The following is a 21,494-nucleotide window of genomic DNA, read 5'->3' on the forward strand; positions in this document are numbered from 1 at the left end:
GGACAACGGAGAAAATAAATCATTGCCGACGAAACAAACGACATTCTCATTCGCCGAAGGAAGTTTGCAAAGCTACAGACTTGTAGGGTTACAGCAATAATAAGGTAACCTTCCTTTCTAAGTCGGTGTTATATTTAAGAGTTGCCGGTGAAGAGTGGTGGGTGGATAATGCTTGTATACAGTTGATGTTCTGTTCATTTCGATAGATAATTCGAGTTGTAAATAACGTTATAATTAGGGTTGAATTCGTGCTGTTTGGGGTATTATTATTGTTGATAATAAATTGAATACATTTTTCACATGAAAAATGGTATGAATTTAGAATTTAAATAGCTGGGTTTAGGGTGGTTGTGAATAGAAAAAGGGGGGAAATCACCATGAAAACCTCGTTTAAAATAATAATAATTTTAATCATAACCTTTATCAATAATGAAATTCATATTAAATCAAATCCTTATTAAAACCTTTTATTTACTATTGTTTCTAAATCCAATAAAGAAATAATGATAAACAAAATCTATGTTATTCCTCATATTACCAAAGTAAATTCATTATTATTTGATGACGACTAGGATTAAAATTATTATTTTAAAAAATATATTTTAAAACTGTCTTTTCATAGCTTGAAAGTAGTCATTGTTTCCTCAAATCTATTTTATATATATATTAAAATATTTAAACATAATCCTCAAACATACACTCATTTATATTTACGTACATATGTTATTATGTACCTACATCTGATTTGTGCTTGTGTAAATATATGTCTAACATACTGTGGACATTTTTTTATTTGATATTCTTATTTTTTTTTTAAATGTATGCCCTGGGTGATGTCAGCATTGGTAGATTTTTGGATGATCTACCATGTAGGTAAAGGACGTTTCTTTCAAATCACGCCTCCCAAAAGATATTTGCATACCATTTTGATCAGGAATATTATTTAGAAATCATCCAGGTGTATAAATAGCACAAAAGTACTAGACGTGAAAAAGGAAGAAGAAGAAAAGCTAATAAACGAATGTATCATTTTTTATAAATAAATAACTCCTTAAACACGATTATGACATAGAGAAAACACAGACTGTTAAGTCTACAACATACCATTCCGAGTTTTCCAACTATCCACCACGAAACGAAATTCTATAGAACTTTGCCTACTGGGAAACTAAAGTTCATCTATTTCTGGTTCATTCAAATCAAATCACTCAATAAAGTGGAAACACAAAAAAATGGATTCACACTCATTTGCTACACAGAATAAATTCAAACAGGTTAGTAGAGTGACCCTAGTACTTTTTAACTAAATCAAGAGACAGAATCAGCGATTACCGACAAGAGTGCACATCGCAAATATGATACAGATCACGACTCTGTTTTCACCATTGAAACGGAATCGGGATCATGACCATGCACCCTCAAACGGTAAATGCAGGTATGTGAAGCGCTTCCATGGTTGGAAGAAAAGTCCAGCCTGACTGTGTCAACAATACCGTTACCTGCTGTATCCGATACATCAAAGGTCAGCGCATTACTCTTTTCGAGGTCATACGTGAATTCTGCCAAAAGGAACATCTTGTTGGAATCAACAGCGGAACCTGGATCACTGCCTTGCAGCCAGCCAGAGACTCGGCAATCCTTGGGTGCACTTGATCTGTCGTATGCCACACTCTGTACACAGTACATGAACAACATAATTGTGGCGACGTCAATTGAGAATAAAAATCAGAAAGGGCACTCTCTTAAATCAGCCCTCGATTTATTCTTGTTGGCCATCATTCAAATGAAAATTATAAGAAATTTGTTCATTCATAAATGATAAATTGCATAACTTCAACAACAACAAAAAAGAGAGTCAAATCTTTACTTCCGGTGCAAGTGTAAAATATATGTTTTTATTAGATAAAAGTGCTAGATGCTAGATGTTAATATGTTATAGTATTCAGAAAACAAAAGCAAAAGATAATTGATGGCATAAACTGTTTCTTCGGGTGCGCCACCAGAATGAGGCAAGATAAAAGGCACTAAAGAGCATATGAGTTGAAGCAATTATTTTTTTCCCGGAAGATAGTTGAAGCAATTAGAACAAAGAATTGGAGCATTCATATCATAGATGAACAGATAAGGTAGGATGGTGTTCTAACAGAACTGAGCCATTATTTATTAAAAATGAGATCCTAGGACAATTTTTGCATATGTTTTTTTAACTTTAATATCTAAAAGATCCATATATATTCAACTATATAAGAATTATCGCCTTCATCAAATTGAGAAAGATCTAAACCATAAGAAGTCTAGCAAAGTAATTAGACGTTAGTTAGCAGAAATAAGTTTTCTAAAAGAATGAGAGGCATGCCTTTGTGAGATCAAGTGCTGAAAGAATCAAAGCTTAGCTTAGATAGTTCATATCGGGTACAAATTATTTTGGCAAAAAGGACAACCGCAAGAGATCAAGTTTGAATATTCACATCTTATGGTTCTTATGTTATAGCTTCAGAACCAGTATTAAAAGAATCGGAATTACATTTAGATTTATCATCATAAAACAAACCAAAGAAAAAGACAAGTGCATAAGAGAAACTATAAACAACTTTATAACAAAGTATGCACGATAACAATGTTACCTTGGCAACATGCTCCAAAGTGACAGCCTCTGGGATAATAGCCGTGCGCAGTTTAATCTGAACAAACCCACTGCTTCCTTTCAATGGAAAGCACTGCCCAGGCTCTCCAAAACTTGGCTTCAATATCTTGTCTGCATCCCTATGAACCCCATTTTGACTACTTTTCAAAAACCAGTTAATTCCCTTCCCACCAAGAAATGGCTCTGAATGCCGAACAACCTTTCCCCCACCTGAAGACAATGCATAATCAAACCTGCCGAGCCCATCCGAGGCATGCTTCTCAATCTCGTTCTTAACAATTTCTCTCGCATAGGCTCCTAGATCACTTAAACTCACTGGATTCTCAGACTCACCATTTTCACCCTTCTCTTTTAACATTTGTTCATACATCTTTTCAAACTCTTCTTTTGTCAACAAATCCGCACTCTTCAATTCACTCAAGGATTTACCCAATTCCTCACTCTTTTCCTCCAATTTTTTCAATGACTTCTCCAATGACGCAGTTTGGCCCTCAATTCTCTCATTCAATTCCCTCCTCAAACCACCAATTTCGTTTTCAATTTTCTTATCAACGACGTCTACCTGAACTTGAATCATATTAGCCGTTGTTTTCAAGAAACTCTCAACCTCAGCAACCCTACCCTCAAATGTTGTCAATCCCATTTCTGCCCCAACGCCACTAACATCCTCTGATTTCAATGCCAATCTCCTAAAAATCTGCGCTAAGCCAACCAAAACAAGCAAAAGCGCTAAATTCTTACCAAAAATACTAACCGCAGTCAACCACCGAGGGTTTTCAGTCTTGTTAACCGCTCCTTTCCGCGACCGCCGCTGCAGGCCGTTCGAGTTTTGGCCCACGGCGACCTTTCTCACTTGCATTGAGTCCTTTGACGGTTCGGCACGACCTGAATGGTGGTTCAGATCTCTACTAAGACCCGCAGTGGCAGCGGCGGCACCGACAGCGGTTTTGTCTTCCATAAGGTTAATTCCATTAGCGTTAGGATCAACGACCGCCGCTTCAACGTTCAATCTCTTCTCGGCGACGAGGGAGCGCCGACGAGGAGTCGCCGCCGCCGCCGGGTCGGCGGTGGCGGCGGTGATCGAGACGGTAGATGCGGACATTATTGTTCTCCAATAAAATCAATCCCAAAAATCGATATTTCTAAACCTGAAATAATAAATAGGAAATTAATTATGTATTACGCGCTGGGTCACTGACGTGTTGAGGGAGAATATAGAAAATTCAACCGTCGCCAAATCTATAGGTAAGAGGATCTCTTTGGGGACCTCTTAATTTTTGAAATTATTCAAATTAGTCCTTTTTAAAAAGTTGAACAATCTAATTCCATAAATTTTAAAATTAAATCATTAAAAATAATTAATTACATTTTTAAATTTTATTAATTATATATATTTTTATTGATATAATACATATAATCCTTAATTTTTACTCATCATATTGGTATAATAATAAAAGTGAACCATCTTAGGTAACTTTTTTATTAGATAGGAATGTTATAAAGTAATATTTGTTTGAAATAATTTCAATAATTTTATAATAAATATTTAAACATTCTTAGTATAATAAGTCTATAAATAATATTTTGTCGATAAAAAAAGTGAAGTTGTTTCTCCTTATATTTTACACGTGTTGTGTTTTTTAAAGATATCTTCTCATAAATTCCTTTTTATAAATTTTAACTAATTATATTATATTTTCATTTATCCTCCTTTACTAAAAATTAAGAAAAGGAAAACGTTTAATTATATTATTTATTAAAAAATATGAAATTAAAAGGTAAATTCTCTGCACAGAGAATCCGCAAACGACTGAGTAACGACCTTCAAAGCACAACGCATCTGAGCATCTGAAAACTCGCCACGTGTTAATTATCCCACGTGTCCACTTCTGATAGGAGGCTTTATTTACTCTCCACGTCAAACCCACTCCCTACGTCAGCTCACGGTTTAAATATAACCAATTAACCCATCTGCGCTAAACCCACCGAGTCCTGATTCACTGCGTCAAGAACCTTCGGCTCCTGTCTTCAGTCTTCTCTCAAAAGCAATTATTTCGAGCAAGAATATGTTATTCCAATTAGGGATATGCTTATCCCTGCTATCGTTATTCCTAATTAAGTCGGAATCGGCTGTTTCAAGCATAGATCTAGGTTCAGAATGGCTAAAAGTCGCCGTCGTGAATCTAAAACCCGGCCAAAGTCCGATATCCATAGCCATCAATGAGATGTCGAAGCGGAAATCCCCGGCCTTAGTCGCATTCCAATCGGAAGCTCGCTTGCTCGGTGAAGAAGCCGCCGGGATCGTCGCTCGCTACCCCGACAAGGTTTTCTCCAATCTTCGTGACATGGTTGGGAAGCCCTATCAAGACGTCAAGCGATTAACGGATTCAATGTATCTCCCGTTCGATGTGGTTGAAGATTCTAGAGGTGCCGCCGAGATTCGAGTTTCGAGCGATGTTAGTTACTCTGTCGAGGAGTTGATGGGGATGATTTTGAAGTACGCGTCGAATTTGGCGGAGTTTCATTCTAAAGTGACGGTTAAAGATGCGGTAATCTCGGTGCCGCCGTATTTTGGACAATCAGAGAGGAAAGGTATTTTGAGGGCGGCGGAATTGGCAGGAATAAACGTCATTTCGCTGATAAACGAGCATTCGGGGGCGGCATTACAGTATGGGATCGATAAAGATTTCTCGAATGAGTCGAGGCATGTGATTTTCTATGAAATGGGTTCCAGCAGTACTTATGCAGCTCTTGTTTATTTTTCTGCTTATAATGCGAAGGAGTATGGGAAAACTGTTCCTGTCAACCAATTTCAGGTAAAAACAAAACAAAGAACTTTACGAATTTAAAAGGTTTTTGGAATTTACTTTTTTCTGCTTTCTTTAACCTGTCAAGCATCCAATTTGAAATCTATTGTTGTTAACGTTGATGATATGTAAATGACTTATTGGGTTTGTCATGAATGCAATTCTTAGAAACGGAAATGTGATTGCTGATAATCTGTTAATAAATCAGTGCATTAGACTGATCATCATTATTTATTCTGTTAACCAATAGAGCATAATTGGTGATGTGTAATTAAATCGATGAATTAGAGGGATCATTAGTGTTATTTTCCTAAAAAAAATCTGTTAATCAATCGAGGATAATTAGGGATCTGTAATTAAATCAGTGAATTAGATAGATCATTGATTTGTCATTTGTTTATTCAAATAATAATTTTCCTTGACACTGGAAACTTAGGTTGCTCTTAAGCTTCTATTTTCTAATGGATCTTGTAGTCTGTTCTTTTATAAGGCATTACAAGGCTTTTCTATGACTGCATCAGATCTGGTCACAGTTTATATCCCATTATACCAAATCTGGATATTGTTTACATGTTTGTTAACAACAGTTAACATCTTTTTTCAGGTGAAGGATGTTAGATGGGACTCAGAACTAGGAGGACGAAACATGGAATTACGGCTGGTGGAGTATTTTGCAGACGAGTTCAATAAACAAGTTGGAAATGGGGTTGATGTGAGGAAGCATCCCAAGGCAATGGCTAAGTTGAAGAAACAGGTTAAGCGTACAAAAGAAATTTTAAGTGCAAACACAGCTGCTCCAATATCTGTTGAATCCCTCTATGATGATAGGGACTTCAGGTATGTAGTCCCTCTATCATCTTATCTATTTTTAAGTACATGCTTGTCCATGGAAAAAAACTTGAGGTACTTCATATGCACCCGCGAAAAGTTTATTCTGCAAAGGCTCATGAATTCATTGAGGATCAACATATGATTCTTCTTGCTCTCAGTATTCTCTTCTCCATATTTCTGTCTTATAAATGCCAGGATATTGTATAAGACATTTTAAAATAGGCATTGCTCTCTTCAACCTTCCCCTTTAAGACCTTAGATCATTCCTTTAGGAAATATCATAGTTTATATGGAGTTTACAAAAATGATAACAAAACGAAAAAAAAATACTATTAATTCTTCTTTACCCTTTCATTCTAATCCTGTCCTTGGAAGTTATAATTTGTTTTGACTTTTATTTTCAAATAAATATAGCGGACAGCTAGGTGTCTGTTGTTATGTCAACTTTGTAATTTGAACATTAAATGAAATAGAGAACAAAATTCTAAGCTAGGACAGGTGCCTAGGGGTCATGCAAAGATTTCATCAATCAATCACCGAAAATAATCTGGAACATTATTGGGAATCTGTGGTAATTTTCGGGTGCTATACACGCTTGTCTAAAATTGCCTTATGTTTTTTCTTTTTTTTTTAACTTCCCTTCAGGAGCACCGTAACTCGTGAGAAGTTTGAAGAGCTCTGCACAGACCTTTGGGATAGATCCCTTGTACCTGTGAAAGAAGTGCTTAAGCATTCAGGTCTGCAAGCTGATGATATATATGCCGTGGAGTTGATTGGAGGTGCTACTAGAGTTCCAAAGTTGCAGGTTTGATCTACATTTTCTCCTTCTCTTCCATTTGTACGGAAACAAATTACATAAACAAGCACAGAAAGAAGGTTTCCTTGTATCATGTAAAATAACCAACTTGCACTTCATATTATTTTTAAAGGTTCACATTTCTATACACATGAAAGTGTGGTATAAAACCTATTTATTCTTGTTTCCATTTTCCCGAATAGGCCAAACTCCAGGAATATTTTGGTAGGGAAGATTTGGACAAACATCTGGATGCTGATGAAGCCATTGTTCTTGGTTCTGCTCTACATGCTGCAAATTTAAGTGATGGAATTAAGTTAAACCGTAAGCTTGGGATGGTTGATGGTTCCTCCTATAGTTTTGTCGCTGAAATAGATGGGTTTGATCTTTCAAAAGATGAAGCAATCAGGATTTTGCTTGTTCCAAGGATGAAAAAACTTCCCAGTAAGGTAAAATAATGTGTTGTTTGAACACATGTAGAGGCGGGATTAAAAAGATTACTTCTTTTTAGTAGTTTAATAATGGTAATGCCAAATTTCTCATTTACAGATGCTCAAATCTGTTAATCATGGCAAAGATTTTGAAGTATCACTTGCTTATGATCGTGAAGATCTTTTACCACCAGGGGTTTCCTTTCCTGAATTTGCGCACTATGCGGTGTCTGGTTTGACGGATACAACCAAGAAGTAAGGATCTATGTTGTCTTTCAATGCTTGAGGTGTTAATGGTTTGGTTTAGTTTCTTTTGAAAGGGATTTTGAGACGGTAACATTTGAAACAAATAAAAATGATTTTGGAAAATATATCTTTTTTTGCTTTGGTTTATTCCTTCATACTTTTTGGTCTGGAAGGGTGAGGTTCAAATGTAAAGTATTCAGTTATGTTGATACTGTTAATTACTTCATAGAAAACACCTTTATTCTTTATTACAATTTGATTTTAATCTTTCTGCAAGAAGTAAAGTTCTTTTGTTATCTGCCTTATGTAGGTACTCATCTCGGAATCTGTCTGCTCCCATCAAAACAAATTTGCATTTCTCTCTTAGTAGAAGTGGAATTCTTTCTTTGGATCACGCAGATGCTGTTATTCAAATAGCAGAATGGATAGAAGTTCCTAAAAAGAATTTGACCATAGAGAATGAAACCAGTGCTTCCTCCAATGTTTCAGATGACAATGGTACTAACAGCACTTCTGAACAAAGTAGCAGTAACTTGGAGTCAGATGGTGGGAGCAGTAATGCATCTAACAGTACTGTTGAAGAACCACGTCCAATGGATCTTGGTACAGAAAGAAAACTAAAGAAGCGGACCATCAAAGTTCCACTGAAGGTATGAACAATGTTGAACATTTAGTTAAATGCAATTATTTTCCTTTATTTTGCTAGAATATATTTTTATTTAGCTTATTATTGTTTCATTTTTGTTTTATATCTTTTCCCACTTTCTAATTCTTTGTAGGTAGTAGAGAAAACAACGGGGCCTGGAATGCCTCTTTCAAAAGAATCTTTGGCTGATGCTAAACTTAGATTGGAAGCATTGGACAAGAAGGATGCAGAGCGAAGAAGAACAGCGGAGTTAAAAAATAACCTTGAAGAATATATATATGCTACGAAAGAGAAGGTGCAGTTTTTGTTTTTCTGTTAAATTTTATTATGCTATTAAATTTGCTTGCCTCATGATGGACGTTTTTCGAGTTTGTCTCACCTATTTTATTTGATATTCAACCGCTCAGGTTTTCTACATAACCAGAAATTGTTGTTGTTTCTGTATTTGTTTATTTAATTTTCACCATGTCCAATGTATTATATGAGTGGTTAATTGTCCATGGCATTTAACCTTTGAGTGATCAATGTAACTCAAGTTAATCTGTACCGTAATAATTTTTCCTTCTGTTTCCAGTTTGAAACATCTGAAGACTTCGAAAAAATATCTTCAAATGATGAACGCCAGTCTGTTATAAAAAAGCTTGATGAGGTGAGCCCCATCTTTTCAGAGTTTGTTTGTCAGTTCGCTCTGATTAAAAATTAAGCATAGAGCATTCTTTTTCTAGGTACAAGAATGGTTGTATAATGATGGTGAAGGTGCGAGTGCCACGGAGTTTCAAGAACGTCTAAATTTGTTAAAAGCAGCAGCCGACCCGATATTTTTCCGGTATCCTCTTTTTCCTTTGTTTTTTTTTATTGTGTCAATATAGTCTGAACAATCATCCATTAGAAGGGCTTAAGAATGGTGGGCTGAAAGAATTTCTGCTGCTATTCTTTAGATTTAAAGAGTTGACTGCACGACCAGAAGCAGTAAAAGTGGCTCGACTTTACCTCACTGACTTGCAACAGGTATGTTAGATTGTTTATATTTACATGCTTTCTAAATATCCACTGCAAGGTTTCGCTTAGTTGTTACTCTTTGTTGGGGGGGGGGGGGGGTGTAGAGATCAAAATATATCGTTAACTGCTACACAAATAATTATGTCTGTGGCTACTCGTGTAGACTACTCGTGGGTGGGAGACAGACAAACCTTGGCTGCCAAAGGACAGAATAGATGAGGTATTTTGTTCACCTTCGAAATTCTCTTTCTAATATTTTCTAAAATAGGTTTCTGCTTATCCTGTGGTGAAAACATTTTGCTTTTCAGTTGTCAAGCAGTATGAACAAGTTGAAGACTTGGTTGGATGACAAGGAGGCGGAGCAAAAGAAGTAAGTTATTGCTTTTAGTTTTATGTTTGAAGTCTTTTCATTTGTGTAACATAATGAGATATTTGATCTTATGGATCACTTGACTAATGCCGTCGATCCGGGTAGGACCAAAAGGGCTGCAAAGCTCTCGCATTAAGTTTTTATGCTGCTGCATTCCTTAGGACTCGAATGCCGTTTGATCCAACCTGAGGACATTCATATCCGACCTGAGGCCTATCATGCATATCTCTTTAATTTTGCATTTGAGCCTTGTTCTTACATGTCCAACCCAATGACGATTTTGTTAACCTTTTCTCCAGGACATTGGGACACAGCACACCTGTTTTCACATCTGAAGAAGTATACGAGAAGGTATACAATTTGCAAGAGAAGGTACGTCTTCCTTGTTCGCTTTGATAATAAGATCACTTTGTAGTTTTGCATAAATGTGCTTAACTCGTAATACATCGCATCGTATTTAGGCTGCAAGCATTAAGAGAATTCCCAAGCCAAAACCTAAAGTTGAGAAGCCCATAAAGAATGAAACGGAGACCAAATCGGAGAATACAACAAGTTCTGACTCGGCTCCAGAGAAGGATACCTCTGAAAATGAAAAACCAGGTGGGAACACAGATAGCTCAACCAATGAAAATGGAGAATCCAAACCTCACGACGAGTTATAGTCCATTTCAACACAACTAGCAAAAGACTCTTTTAACTAATTACATAGCGCCTTTCAATATCTTGAGATTGGTGGTAGCATAAGTGGGTGAGAGCAGTTTTGCTGATGGATTTAAAGGTTTCCTCCGTCCATCAGCAACGATGATGCCTTCCGTTTTAAGGTAAGGAACATTTCTTTGTGGTATGGCGTTTCCGGTAACGATTGTTAGAGAATTTTCTTATAGAAAAGGAGCTGCCGCCACTATTTATGATATCTTTTAAAAATAGGTAAATAGATAGATAGACTGAAGAATGTGGAGCCTGAAACATAAGAAAGCAGTCTTCTCTGGAATTAACTTAGGGTTTATGACACCCTTTTTTGATACCAGATGTTTTGTTATGTGAGACTATTAATTATTGCATTGTTGAATGCGATGGTTGAATCACTGCCTTCATGATATGAGCCTTCCGTTCGTATTGTTTGTTTCGTTATGGAGATTCGAATTTTACGCTTTTTTTCATTCATTTAATTATCTTAAAATATATAAAACTAAGAAGTTTTATATTATTATGTCAGACACTTCAATCTCATTTAAATTATGAATTCAATACCTGTTAAGAATAAATTTTTTCTTAGTTCTCTTTGAATAATAATTGTTAATTTCTTTAAAGCTAGTTTATATTTATATTTTATGTACTATAATTATAAAATGTATTTGTTTCATCATAATTAGTTATTATAAAATATAATTTCATTAATAATTTCATTGAATAATTATAAACTGAGTATTCATAATAAGATTAAATTAGAATAAACATTTGACCTTACAAACTGTATTTTATATTGAAATATTATTATCTGACATGTGATTTAATAAAAATGTTATCTTTTAACATGATTTCCATATTTAATATATTTTTGTAGTAAGCTTATGATTATGTTTTAATAAAAAGTTTTAAAATATAAAATAAATTTGATTTCAAAAATACTTTTGTAAACTCAAAAGCTACTAATTGTAATTTCTACATTATCTATTATTATAAAATAATATTATTTTACGAGTTCAAAATTATTTTTGACAAATAAGCATCCAAGATCTTTGAACTTTCATAAAAATAAAAATAAAATAATGTGGTCCTCTAACTTCAAAAAAACAATATAATGTAACCATGTCAACATCGTTTTCCTTTCATTGACCAAAGTTGTGTTAATTCCTACCGTTATAAATTGAGTAAATTATATTATTCATCACTCAATTATTTTTTTCTCTTTTATTTTGGTTATTAAAATTTAAAAGTTTTCAATTTCAAAAACCCTAGTCTTCAGGGACCAAGCCTGTAGTTAACCCATTTTATTTTAAACTCTAAACCCTACCTCCTTTCTCTATATCATCCGTGCGTCGCCCCCATCTCCCTCTTTCCCTTCTAATTTGTTTCTTCACGCCACCGCTAATCGTCGACTGTTATAAACCAAATTGAGACAAAAATGAGCAAGATGATGCTGTCATGTTCGTATCCTTATTAATGATTAAATCACGTGCATTTTACCCTTGATTATTATGTTTTTGTTTCCTTTTTCTTGCTTAAAGAATTGGGTTTTGATTTCCCATCTGTTGGTTGAGGAAAAAAAACAGGAGTTCAAATGCAACTATAATATCCATTAAAGTCAGCTAAGGTTCAAAAACTTGTTCCCTTTTACTTTTTTCATTCATCAAACAAAATCATAAAAGAGCATGTTTTTTTCTTATGTGCAGGACAAAGCTTAAGCAAACTTAGGCAGACTGTGAGTTCTTCAACAAGTGTTGTGAGACACTGACAGATTAGAGCAGGAGACTGCAAAATGAACTACAATAACTCAAGGCACTAAAAATGGCGGCTTAGCCTTTTTACATGCGGATGCCGACAGCTACTCTCACCATGTTCCCGTCTTGTGAAAGAATCGGCGGCGTTTGCCGATGGCAATTCCAAAAGCCCATTTTCAATGGCTTCGAGGCCTCATTTCTACGATCCCTTCTCCAACCCTTCTGCAGCATGTTGATTAAGTTCTTTAGAACTCGGTATATGAAGAAAAAGAAGAAGAAAAAACTTCCCCCACAATCCTTTTTTTTTTTTTTTTTTTGTTAAAGGGCTTGTATTGAATTAAAAATCAAGGTAATTAGTAGAAAAAGGATGGTATAATTACCGATCAGTCTTCTCATTTTTTTTCAAATATTTATGTTTTTAAATTATAGTCGGAAGAAGAAAAATAGTATACTGTGAAGGAAATAGTCTTAATATTTATTATTGATTCATTTGTTCCATAGCTAATGATGATATTTTTTTATCAATTCCTCCTTTAGTTTGTTTATTCTTAAATTTTGATTAATGGATATGGATAGAACATTTTATTTAAAAAGGCAGGCGAGGTTCCCGAAGAAGGAATTTGTGTTTAAAAAAATGGGTTAACTACAGATTTAAACCCTGAAGTCTTTAAGGTTTCTGAAATCGAAATCTTTTAGTGTTTAGTGACCAAGATAGAAGAGAAGAAAACAATTGAGTGATGAATGTGTAATTTATCCAATTTATCCAAACTTTTAGAGTGCTTGTAGTTTGGTCACTCAACTTTTGAAACCTACAATACAATTATAGAACTTTTAGTTCGTATTCAATAAGGTCCATATCATTAACTCCCGTATGATTTTGCTGACATGGCACTTAACTGTTGTTAAGCCTCCATCTTTCTTCTTCTTCTTTCTTATTCTCCTCCGTTCTTCTTGATTATATTATATATTTTCACTGAACTGGAAAACTATGCATTTACTCCACGCCATCATTGCCGGCGACGACATATCCGGATATTGCCCAAATTCATTCGACTGCAAGGAACAACTACAACCCTTCATCTCCCAACGGCAAGGAACAAATATGTTAGTTCACTGCAACCTTCAATCTGTAAAAGTATGCTTTTTTTTTGGATAAGTAAAATTTTCATTCAATATCCAAAAGATACAACATCAAGGTGCAACAATACAACGAATCAAGAAACACAACCTCCCCAACAATACGTCAAAACCATCCAATGAACAAAACCATTCCAGCAAAACAAAACAGTAATACCCAACCCTCAAACAAACAATTAGCAACCAATTCCCCAAGCATTGCAAACAGTTGGTGAGTAAGGAACGTCTGTTCATTCTGTTTCAATCCCAATTGCCTCATTCATCTCCCAAGCGAAATACCAAAAGAAGCAGGGGAATAATAATGGAGACCACAAAAATAGTAAAAATGAAAATTTTAGATGAATGGTGAGAATTCAATTTCCATGAATACTGAAGCAAAAGTTCTAGCCATTACCATTAAAAAGAAAAAGGAAACTCATTACCCAATTTCAAACACACACACAAAAATCAAAATTCAATTTCTCGGTAATCAAAGGAAATCCCCAAAAAGAACGTAGAGAAATACGTGTAAAAGAAAATAACAAACCTTGAACAGAAAAAGAAGATCAGGCCCCCATTTTTTCAAAACCTTGTGACCAAACACATTCGGATTTTTCCATATCCAATCTTTTAAACTCAAATTCCCACCTTCTCCATTGTCATCAGCCATAAAACATGGCCCTGAGTCATGGGTTCCCAGAAAAGAAAGCGGGGGGGGCTTAACGAAACAAAGGATGCTGATTTTAAAGAAAAATGAAAAGAGAAGATAAAAGGCTACAACAAGAAGAAGAAAAAAAGAAAGGGGGCTTAACGGTAGTTTAGTGTCACATCAGCCATAACTAACACGAGACAGGAATTTTATTGAAAATAAATTAAAAATTTAATGATTGTATTGCAAGTTTCAAAAGTTAGGTGACCTAAATATAATCTATTTAAAAGTTTGGGGGACTATTTTTATAATCTACCCTTATTATTATTATTACTATTTTACTTTTTCACCTTCAAGGGTAGGTGTGGATATTTATGATATTCTTAGAACAAAGCTTTAAGCCTCCCAATTCCCATCTATTTCTCAAAGTCGGTTCAGTCTTCTTCACTTCAATGCTCTTCTTCTTCAGGTAAACATCGATTCCATTTGTGATAATTTCATGATAAATTATAACATAAGTTGTTTCCTTTTCCATAGATAATCCTAGATCTCTTTCTGTATACTCTTTATGTTTATTTATTTTACTTTTTTCAGCATTAAAAGGGCAAGGATTGTGAACAATAAAATGGGTATTTCTTATTTTATAGAATCATTTTTCATGGCTTTGATTTCTTGTTCTGTAATTTTCTTTTACATAGGATATTGATTCTGTGCATAAACAAGTCGAGAATGGAGAAAGCTAAAGTGGGTATTCGTTGTTTTTGAAGAAAAAAAAACTATTAAAAGGGGAAATTTTTTTGGTTCAAAGGGCTGATCTTTTGTGTGATTTTGGCATATGTCAGGAGCTTGGTATAGTGCATAAACAAGCCAGAGGTTAAAATTTTCGGCTCGAAGAACTGATCTCTGTGTAATTTGGTTCACATTGGAGCTTTAGTGATTTTGGCGGAAAGACTTGGCTTTTGCTTGAAATGGAAGGAGTGGTGGGTGGAAACACTGTTCGACCTAATTCGATTGGTAAATCTGAAGTTTTGGATGTAAAACCAATGCGCACCTTGGTTCCAGTATTCCCTGAGCCACCTGAGGGTGCTCCGTTCATCTGCGTGTCTCCCAACGGCCCTTTCCCGTCTGGGTTTACACCATTTTTCCCATTTAGTGGTGTCAATCCAGCTGCTTCGCCAATTCAGACGGCTGGACCTTCCGGTGGCCAAATTGTATCACCGATGAATGCACATGGTAATCAAAGACCCAAACCGGCTACACAAGTGGATGCACATGGTAATCCTATCAAGAAAAGGGGAAGGGGAAGACCGAGGACTCGGTTTCCGTAGTAGCTGCCTACTTGGCAATTTCAATCCAGGAATTAGTGTATCCGAACAATAAGATGTTAACAGGGAATAAGTCGGAAGATGTGGTTTTGAGGTTTGAATCAGTTAGGACAAAAGCTTAGCCAAAAGGAAGATGCGAACTAATCGATTTCCGACATGGTTTTAACACGCAGGCTTGAGAGCTGTCAACACAATGTGGAGCAAACAGTTGCGTTCTTCCTAACGGAGTTGTGTTAGAGAGGTAGAGCTAGTCGTGTTGGGTGAGCAAGTAGATTTTCGTGTATTGGGGAAGTCTTTAGAGTATCATATCCTAGTGTTGGCATATGTGTAGATCTTCGAGTCGGGATAGTTGTAGACGAGCAAAACTTTTGGCGTTTCTAAAGACCAGCATAATTTGTAGCTTTGTATTTGGGAGTGAATGTGGACTAGGGATCTGGTTTATTTATTTTTCCAAGTTTTAGGGAATCGTATTTTTAACTACATATCCAAGCATGCTTTATACTCTGCTATCACAAATTATTTATCAAGGTTTTCTTAAAATATTTAAATCTATTGACCAGTAAAATAAATTACAGCAAGCACAAATTAAAGGAAAAAAGTCGGCTCATGAAACAAATAATAAGATTTTTTTTTCAGTATAAAAAAATAAGGGAAGGAGGAAATCTAAATATATATTTCAACAATAATTGCATAAATATATATTTTATTAAAAATATCTAAAGTTCGATTTAAAAAATTATCGTAAATTCAAACTTTTCCCATTATTAATTCTGCCTTTTACAAAATTCACCCTGATTTATATCGGATATGATTTGGTTTTAGGAAAACTGTCACTTCTATCAAATTGAGTCAAAATTCGTAAAATATCTTATGAAATGTTGGTAAAGTTTATATGTACAAAATATTATAGATTTTTGGTAAAAGAACATCATAGTTGTATGTACTTAAAAAAAATTAATGTGATCATTGTATTATTTTTTCTTTTAATGTAGTCTTCCATCTTAGAAAATAAACTCGAAGTAGCCTTTTGATCAATATTTTTCGTTATTGACCGTTAGTGTGACAGTGTATGGTGTTGACATGGCGATTCACATTGCTGACATGACAGTCGATGGTAATTGATAACGTGACAGATAACATGATATATGAGTTAAATTGATAACTCAAACATGACATATGAAACATATCACTACCACATAAAAAACGTAATGTTCAACGATGAAAAACATTATTCAAAAAACCACATTAAATTTGTTTTTTGAATTGGAAGACCAAAAAAAAATAATATGAAGACCACATTAATTTTTTTTTAAATATACAAAAACTTCTTATACTTTTTGTCAATATTTATCAAACAATCTATATTTGGAATGTTTGATAGATTGAATGACGTTATAACTTAGAATTGAATATTAAAATAAGATGAATTATTTTTAAATAAGACATTATCTACACTAGGTTCATTTTGTTATTTCGTACATCCATTCAAAAAATCAATATCCAATGTGTCATGTGACCTAGTTTACACATAATTAATAAACTAATTTTCATTAAAAAAAAATCCTTGTTTTCCATCTCAAATTCAAGAAAAAGCATAAATAAAATTTTGGGAGGTCAACGACAAGGACTAATCCATAATACTTTTGAGAATAAAGACACACATATATTAATCACACAAAATTTTATACAGTAAATATAAATAAACTTTAAAAGTAAACACAATCAATAAAATAAAATAACGAAAGAAATTTGGATTTTAAAAAGGCATGCATCCACCAAATATGTTTGTCCAAGGCCAAGCCCAAATTAAAAAAGGGGGCTAAAACTTTAACCAAACCCATTTTTGGGTGTATTTTTTCTCTTTTCAAATTCTCTCAAATTTCGAGCAGATGGCCCGACCCTCGAACAAGTCTACTTATGAGATAGCAGCCAATAATATCAGTCTATATTAAACACTAAATGTTGGGACAAAATAAACCATTACAAAAAGCAGTTCTTCCTCTGAATATACAGAAGGCTTATTCATTACTCGTCATATGATAAATTCTAAAATCCAGCGAACCAAAGGGAAACCAAAAACACACAAAACATCCTTCAAATTTAAACACTCGTATAGGGGGGGCACTTGCCTTCATAAAGTCTTTAAACCATTTCAAGCTTGTACCTTTTAAACGTACTTTCAACCTACACAGAAAATATAAATAAAACAAGGTCAGCACCCAATGTTTATCATCGGCAGCAAAAACAAAAATGAAAACAACTCACCAATGTTTATCCTCTGAATCTATAGTGTTGTTCTGTCATGAACTTGTCAGAGATGTTCATGATAAGTGCAATTCAAAAGTAACATATAGTAAAATATAACAACTCACCAAGTACGTTCTCACACCCATCATTGTCAGTCATCTCTACGCGATCTTCTCTCACTAGACCGGACATCATCATATGCCATTCTATCCCGCACATTACCTTTATTCCCTTGATCGTCTTCCCTGTACCTATGTCTTCCATGATTCTCATCCTCATCCCTTCCACGACTTCTATATTTATGGTCCGTCTCATCTCTTTCTTTTTCTCTCCCTCCGGGTTCCTCTTCTTCCCTGCCATTCCTTCGTCCACCTCTCTGGTCCTCGTAAACCCGATCATCTCTCTTAGATCCATCATCTGGTTTGCTGATCCTGCTCTGAAGTCTGCCATCTTGTCTACCACTCTCACCGTCAGGCTCTCCTCCAGTCCTAACTGACCTAGAAGTATTGTCCCTCTTCCGATCATCTCTCTCCCACCTAGAATATTCATCCCTCTTCCGATCCTCTCTTCCCCATCTAGAGTATTCATCCTTATTCTGGTCATCTTCCCCCCACCTAGAATATTCATCCCTATTCAAATCATCTCTCCCCCCATAATCTTTGGCATTTGATTCAGAATTGAACTTATCCTTTGGATTATCCCTTTTTTGCTCCATGCCTCTTCCCAAGTTTCGACTTCTTGACTTTGATTCTGGCTGCTCGTCATGGAATTCATCATCGAACTTCCTCTTTCCTTTCATCATTTCCCTATTGTTTTCTGATTTCTGCAATCTCTCTAATCTATCACCCTCATTTAGGGTTCTTCCCCTTCTATCATCATTCTTGGCTGCAGCAGATGCAAAGTCCTTTTCTTCTTGATATCGACGACCTCTAGCATTATGACTGTCATCATCACCTCTATGTCCTCTTCTATCTTTGTCAACAGCATTATTCTTTACAATAGTTTGATGCTTTACATCATGTTTATCGGAGTCACCAGAACTTGCATCAGTATCATCTCTCGGAGAGACCGATCTCCTAGCAGTCCTTTCTCTTGCTGCTTTAGCCTCGCCACTTCTCCTGCCATAGGATGAATTGGGATTCTCATCATCCTCAGAATCATGTCTTCTACCTCTTCTCCTACCCTTCTCTACTTTTTCATCAATTTTACTAGAATCACTATCATCTTCCGTATCATACATATGACCATGTTTCTGAACTATTTCCTTTTTAGGATCTCTTGTTCTATCTCCATCGGAATCATATTCACCTTTCTCCCTTCCCCTTCTACCAGCAGTGTCGGAGTCGGCCTCATTGGAATCATTCCTACGAGGACCTTTCTTAACTGTTTCCTTTTTACGGCCTCTCCCTCTCTCTGCATCAGAATCAGATTCACTACCCATGTTGTCCCTCGCTCTCCTCTGACTCCCAATCAACTCATACTTTTGTTTATGGATTTCACCTCTCTTCTTTTCCCTCTCATCATCAGAATCAGAGGCATCCACACTGGAGTCATGCCTATTACGAACTTTGTTAACTGTTTCTTTTTTTCTGCCTCTTTGTCTTTCAGCATTAGAATCGGATTTGTTACCCATATTGCCCCGCTCTCTCCTTTGTCTCCCAATCAACTCGATCTTTTGTTTTTGAACTTCACCTCTCTTCATTTCCCTCCCACCACCAGAATCAGAGTCATCCTCACTGGAGTCATGTCTCTTAGCTGTTTCCTTTTTATAGTCTCTTGGTTTGTCTGCATCAGAATCAGATCCACTACTTCTATTTTCCAACTTTCTCCTATGGCTCCGAGTCAACTCAATTTTTCGTTTTTGAATTTTACCTCCCTTCTTTTCCCTCCCACCATCAGAATCAGAGTCATCCTCACTCGAGTCATGCCTATGACGACTTGTCCTAACTGTTTCCTTTTTATGACCTCTTGCCCTATTTGAATCATAATCCGATTCACTACCCTGCAATATTAAAGAAGAAACCAAATGATTAAAATACAAATGGTGACACAACATCATACATATCAGTGTATTAACATTAAACATAATCCACATATGTGATTAACTGATATCATAGCTTTCATTATGTTTAGGTCAAAATCATTCATAGAAACAGCTATCTAATAAATCAATTTTGATGATAATTTATAAGAATGTAATCTCACAATTTATTCTTTAATATACCACTATCTTATCCTTCTTGATGAATAAGATTCCTTGAATATGTATTATGATGTGTAACACTTTACCTAATTTACTTATTTATCAAGATTTATGCAAATTAACATAGTTCAATGACCCATGGATTGCATTACCACATGAATTATTCACCGAAAATGCAAAAACCACTATAAAATTTAAGCTCAGAATGAGAATCTAAATTAAACATAATTGTATTACCTGTCTATCATTAGGTCTGCTTCTATTGCGCTTCTCTGATTTTTTTGACTTCTTTCGACTGACAATATCATCAGAACCACTACTCTCAGTATCATAATGCTTACGACTCTTCTTGCGAGCAGTTTTCTTTGAATGCTCTACATTGCTGTCTGTATCAGTATCCGAGTCCTGATGCCTAGACCTCTTCTTATCCTTTTTCTTTTTTCGATTTTGCAGCTCTTCATCTTCATCTCGAACAGCTTGAACTTCTTTCTTGTCAGCTTTAACATTAAGATCATCCGCATCCAATGCTGCAGAAACAGGTGGATCTCTATTCAGAAAGGAATGCTCCCGCTCATCGTTATTTTTTCGACGATTTGGCAGAGGAGGAAGCCCAGATTCAGAAACCCCGATTCCAAGAGCAGCCCTAAAGGTCTGCATCTGCTTCTCCTTCCTCGCAGCAACTTGGTGGGTCTGCGTATTTGAAACCCTAACACCCAAAACATGAATGGTTCAATAAATACACAATAGAATCCATAATCCTCCATTAATAATAATCAAAGAAAACAGAAAGCTGCTAATAATCAACTTTGGTACGTCTGCTTATCTGCAACCCCAACCTACAAAGCATGAATGAATCAATAAATGAACCATAATCACTAATTTTAATAATAAAAGAACATTAAAATTAATAGAAAATTACTTTTGTCGATGAGTAGGCTTAGGTACAACTTCTCCTTCTTCTTCATCTTTCTCTTGCTGGGCATCTTCGAGAGCTTTCCTAGCCTCGACAAGCTTCTCGGCGACCTCAGACTCAGTGTAACCTTGTTCGGTGAGTTTATCTTCCAAAACCACAAGCCTGAGCTCAATCTGACGCTTGCGGTCATGCTCCAGGATTTCCTTGTTGGGTTCCCTGGTGGTGAGACCGGCCGTACCTTGATCGGCCTCGAAAGGTCTGGTGGAATCGGTTACCCGATTCGTCTTCGGCTTTACGAAGAATTTGTTGCTCTGAATGTAACCATTGGTGCCTGACCCTCGAGGGGTTGTCAGACCGATTCCGTTGTACATTTAATTGTCTTCTCAAAACCCTAACTCAAATACCTGCATTTTTTCCAATTTACGATTAAGATAATAGATGTAATTGGATTTTGTTATCAATGGAAAAATAAACAGTGAAATTCAAAGGCAAGAAACGGAAAACTTACAGAGATTTGTGATTCAAATCGTTCGTGCTTTACTTTGCTCCTGGAAAATTAAGTTTGGATAAAACCTAATTTAACTAATCAATGTAATATATACAGACGAGTATGCTTGAGAAGCGAAACGACACCGTGGGGTCCCAGACTTTTAATATTTTGGTTTAATATATAAGTTAGTACCTGAGATGGGTAATCTTTTTTATGCTAGTACCTGAACTTTTTTTAACCGATTTGATATAAAATATTTTTCAAATTTTTGTGGGTGTAACATTTTAACATCCAATCAAATTCGAACCTATTATGTTTATTCTATCTAATAAAAATAAAT

At 35.5% G+C, this 21,494-nt stretch overlaps 3 protein-coding genes and 1 long non-coding RNA gene across 6 annotated transcripts; 2 read left to right on the plus strand and 2 right to left on the minus strand.

The window, feature by feature from the left end:
• Positions 1–1,344: 1,344 nt before the first annotated feature.
• On the minus strand, positions 1,345–3,813 carry LOC120196020 (SUN domain-containing protein 1-like). The gene is made up of 2 exons (XM_039197928.1): positions 2,625–3,813; positions 1,345–1,671 (listed from the first exon to the last, which is right to left on the minus strand). Exons 1-2 carry the CDS (start codon positions 3,744–3,746, stop codon positions 1,366–1,368), a joined length of 1,428 nt encoding a protein of 475 aa, XP_039053859.1. The 5' UTR covers positions 3,747–3,813; the 3' UTR covers positions 1,345–1,365.
• Positions 3,814–4,611: 798 nt separating this feature from the next.
• On the plus strand, positions 4,612–10,447 carry LOC120196046 (heat shock 70 kDa protein 17-like; the record flags this gene model as incomplete). Its single annotated transcript, XM_039197942.1, has 14 exons — positions 4,612–5,460; positions 6,056–6,288; positions 6,928–7,087; positions 7,282–7,527; positions 7,628–7,764; positions 8,066–8,405; positions 8,535–8,696; positions 8,976–9,050; positions 9,127–9,227; positions 9,340–9,409; positions 9,564–9,620; positions 9,709–9,770; positions 10,070–10,142; positions 10,232–10,447. Coding segments are annotated over 14 exons (2,766 nt in total), but the record flags the coding sequence as incomplete, so codon positions are not given.
• A 3,885-nt stretch (positions 10,448–14,332) lies between these two features.
• Positions 14,333–14,749, plus strand: LOC120196100. Its single transcript, XR_005523135.1, has 2 exons — positions 14,333–14,445; positions 14,675–14,749. It is a non-coding gene; the product is annotated as an uncharacterized LOC120196100 (long non-coding RNA).
• A 760-nt stretch (positions 14,750–15,509) lies between these two features.
• LOC120196099 (uncharacterized protein DDB_G0283697-like) lies at positions 15,510–21,237 on the minus strand. Of its 3 annotated transcripts, none has more exons than XM_039197981.1 (6): positions 21,173–21,237; positions 20,671–21,068; positions 19,989–20,457; positions 19,475–19,550; positions 17,670–19,294; positions 15,510–15,520 (listed from the first exon to the last, which is right to left on the minus strand). In XM_039197981.1, exons 2-5 carry the CDS (start codon positions 21,033–21,035, stop codon positions 17,700–17,702), a joined length of 2,505 nt encoding a protein of 834 aa, XP_039053912.1. In that variant the 5' UTR covers positions 21,036–21,068; positions 21,173–21,237; the 3' UTR covers positions 15,510–15,520; positions 17,670–17,699. The 3 variants fall into 3 exon arrangements, with proteins under 3 accessions (XP_039053912.1, XP_039053910.1, XP_039053911.1); XM_039197979.1 differs by lacking the exon at positions 15,510–15,520 and adding an exon at positions 17,227–17,485 and having other exon boundaries at positions 17,674–19,294; XM_039197980.1 differs by lacking the exon at positions 15,510–15,520 and adding an exon at positions 17,227–17,485 and having other exon boundaries at positions 17,674–19,240; positions 19,421–19,550.
• Between the last annotated feature and the right edge of the window lie 257 nt (positions 21,238–21,494).

This window comes from Hibiscus syriacus, unplaced genomic scaffold (assembly GCF_006381635.1).
Source record: "Hibiscus syriacus cultivar Baekdansim isolate YM2019G1 unplaced genomic scaffold, ASM638163v2 tig00117026_pilon, whole genome shotgun sequence".
NCBI lineage: Eukaryota > Viridiplantae > Streptophyta > Magnoliopsida > Malvales > Malvaceae > Hibiscus > Hibiscus syriacus.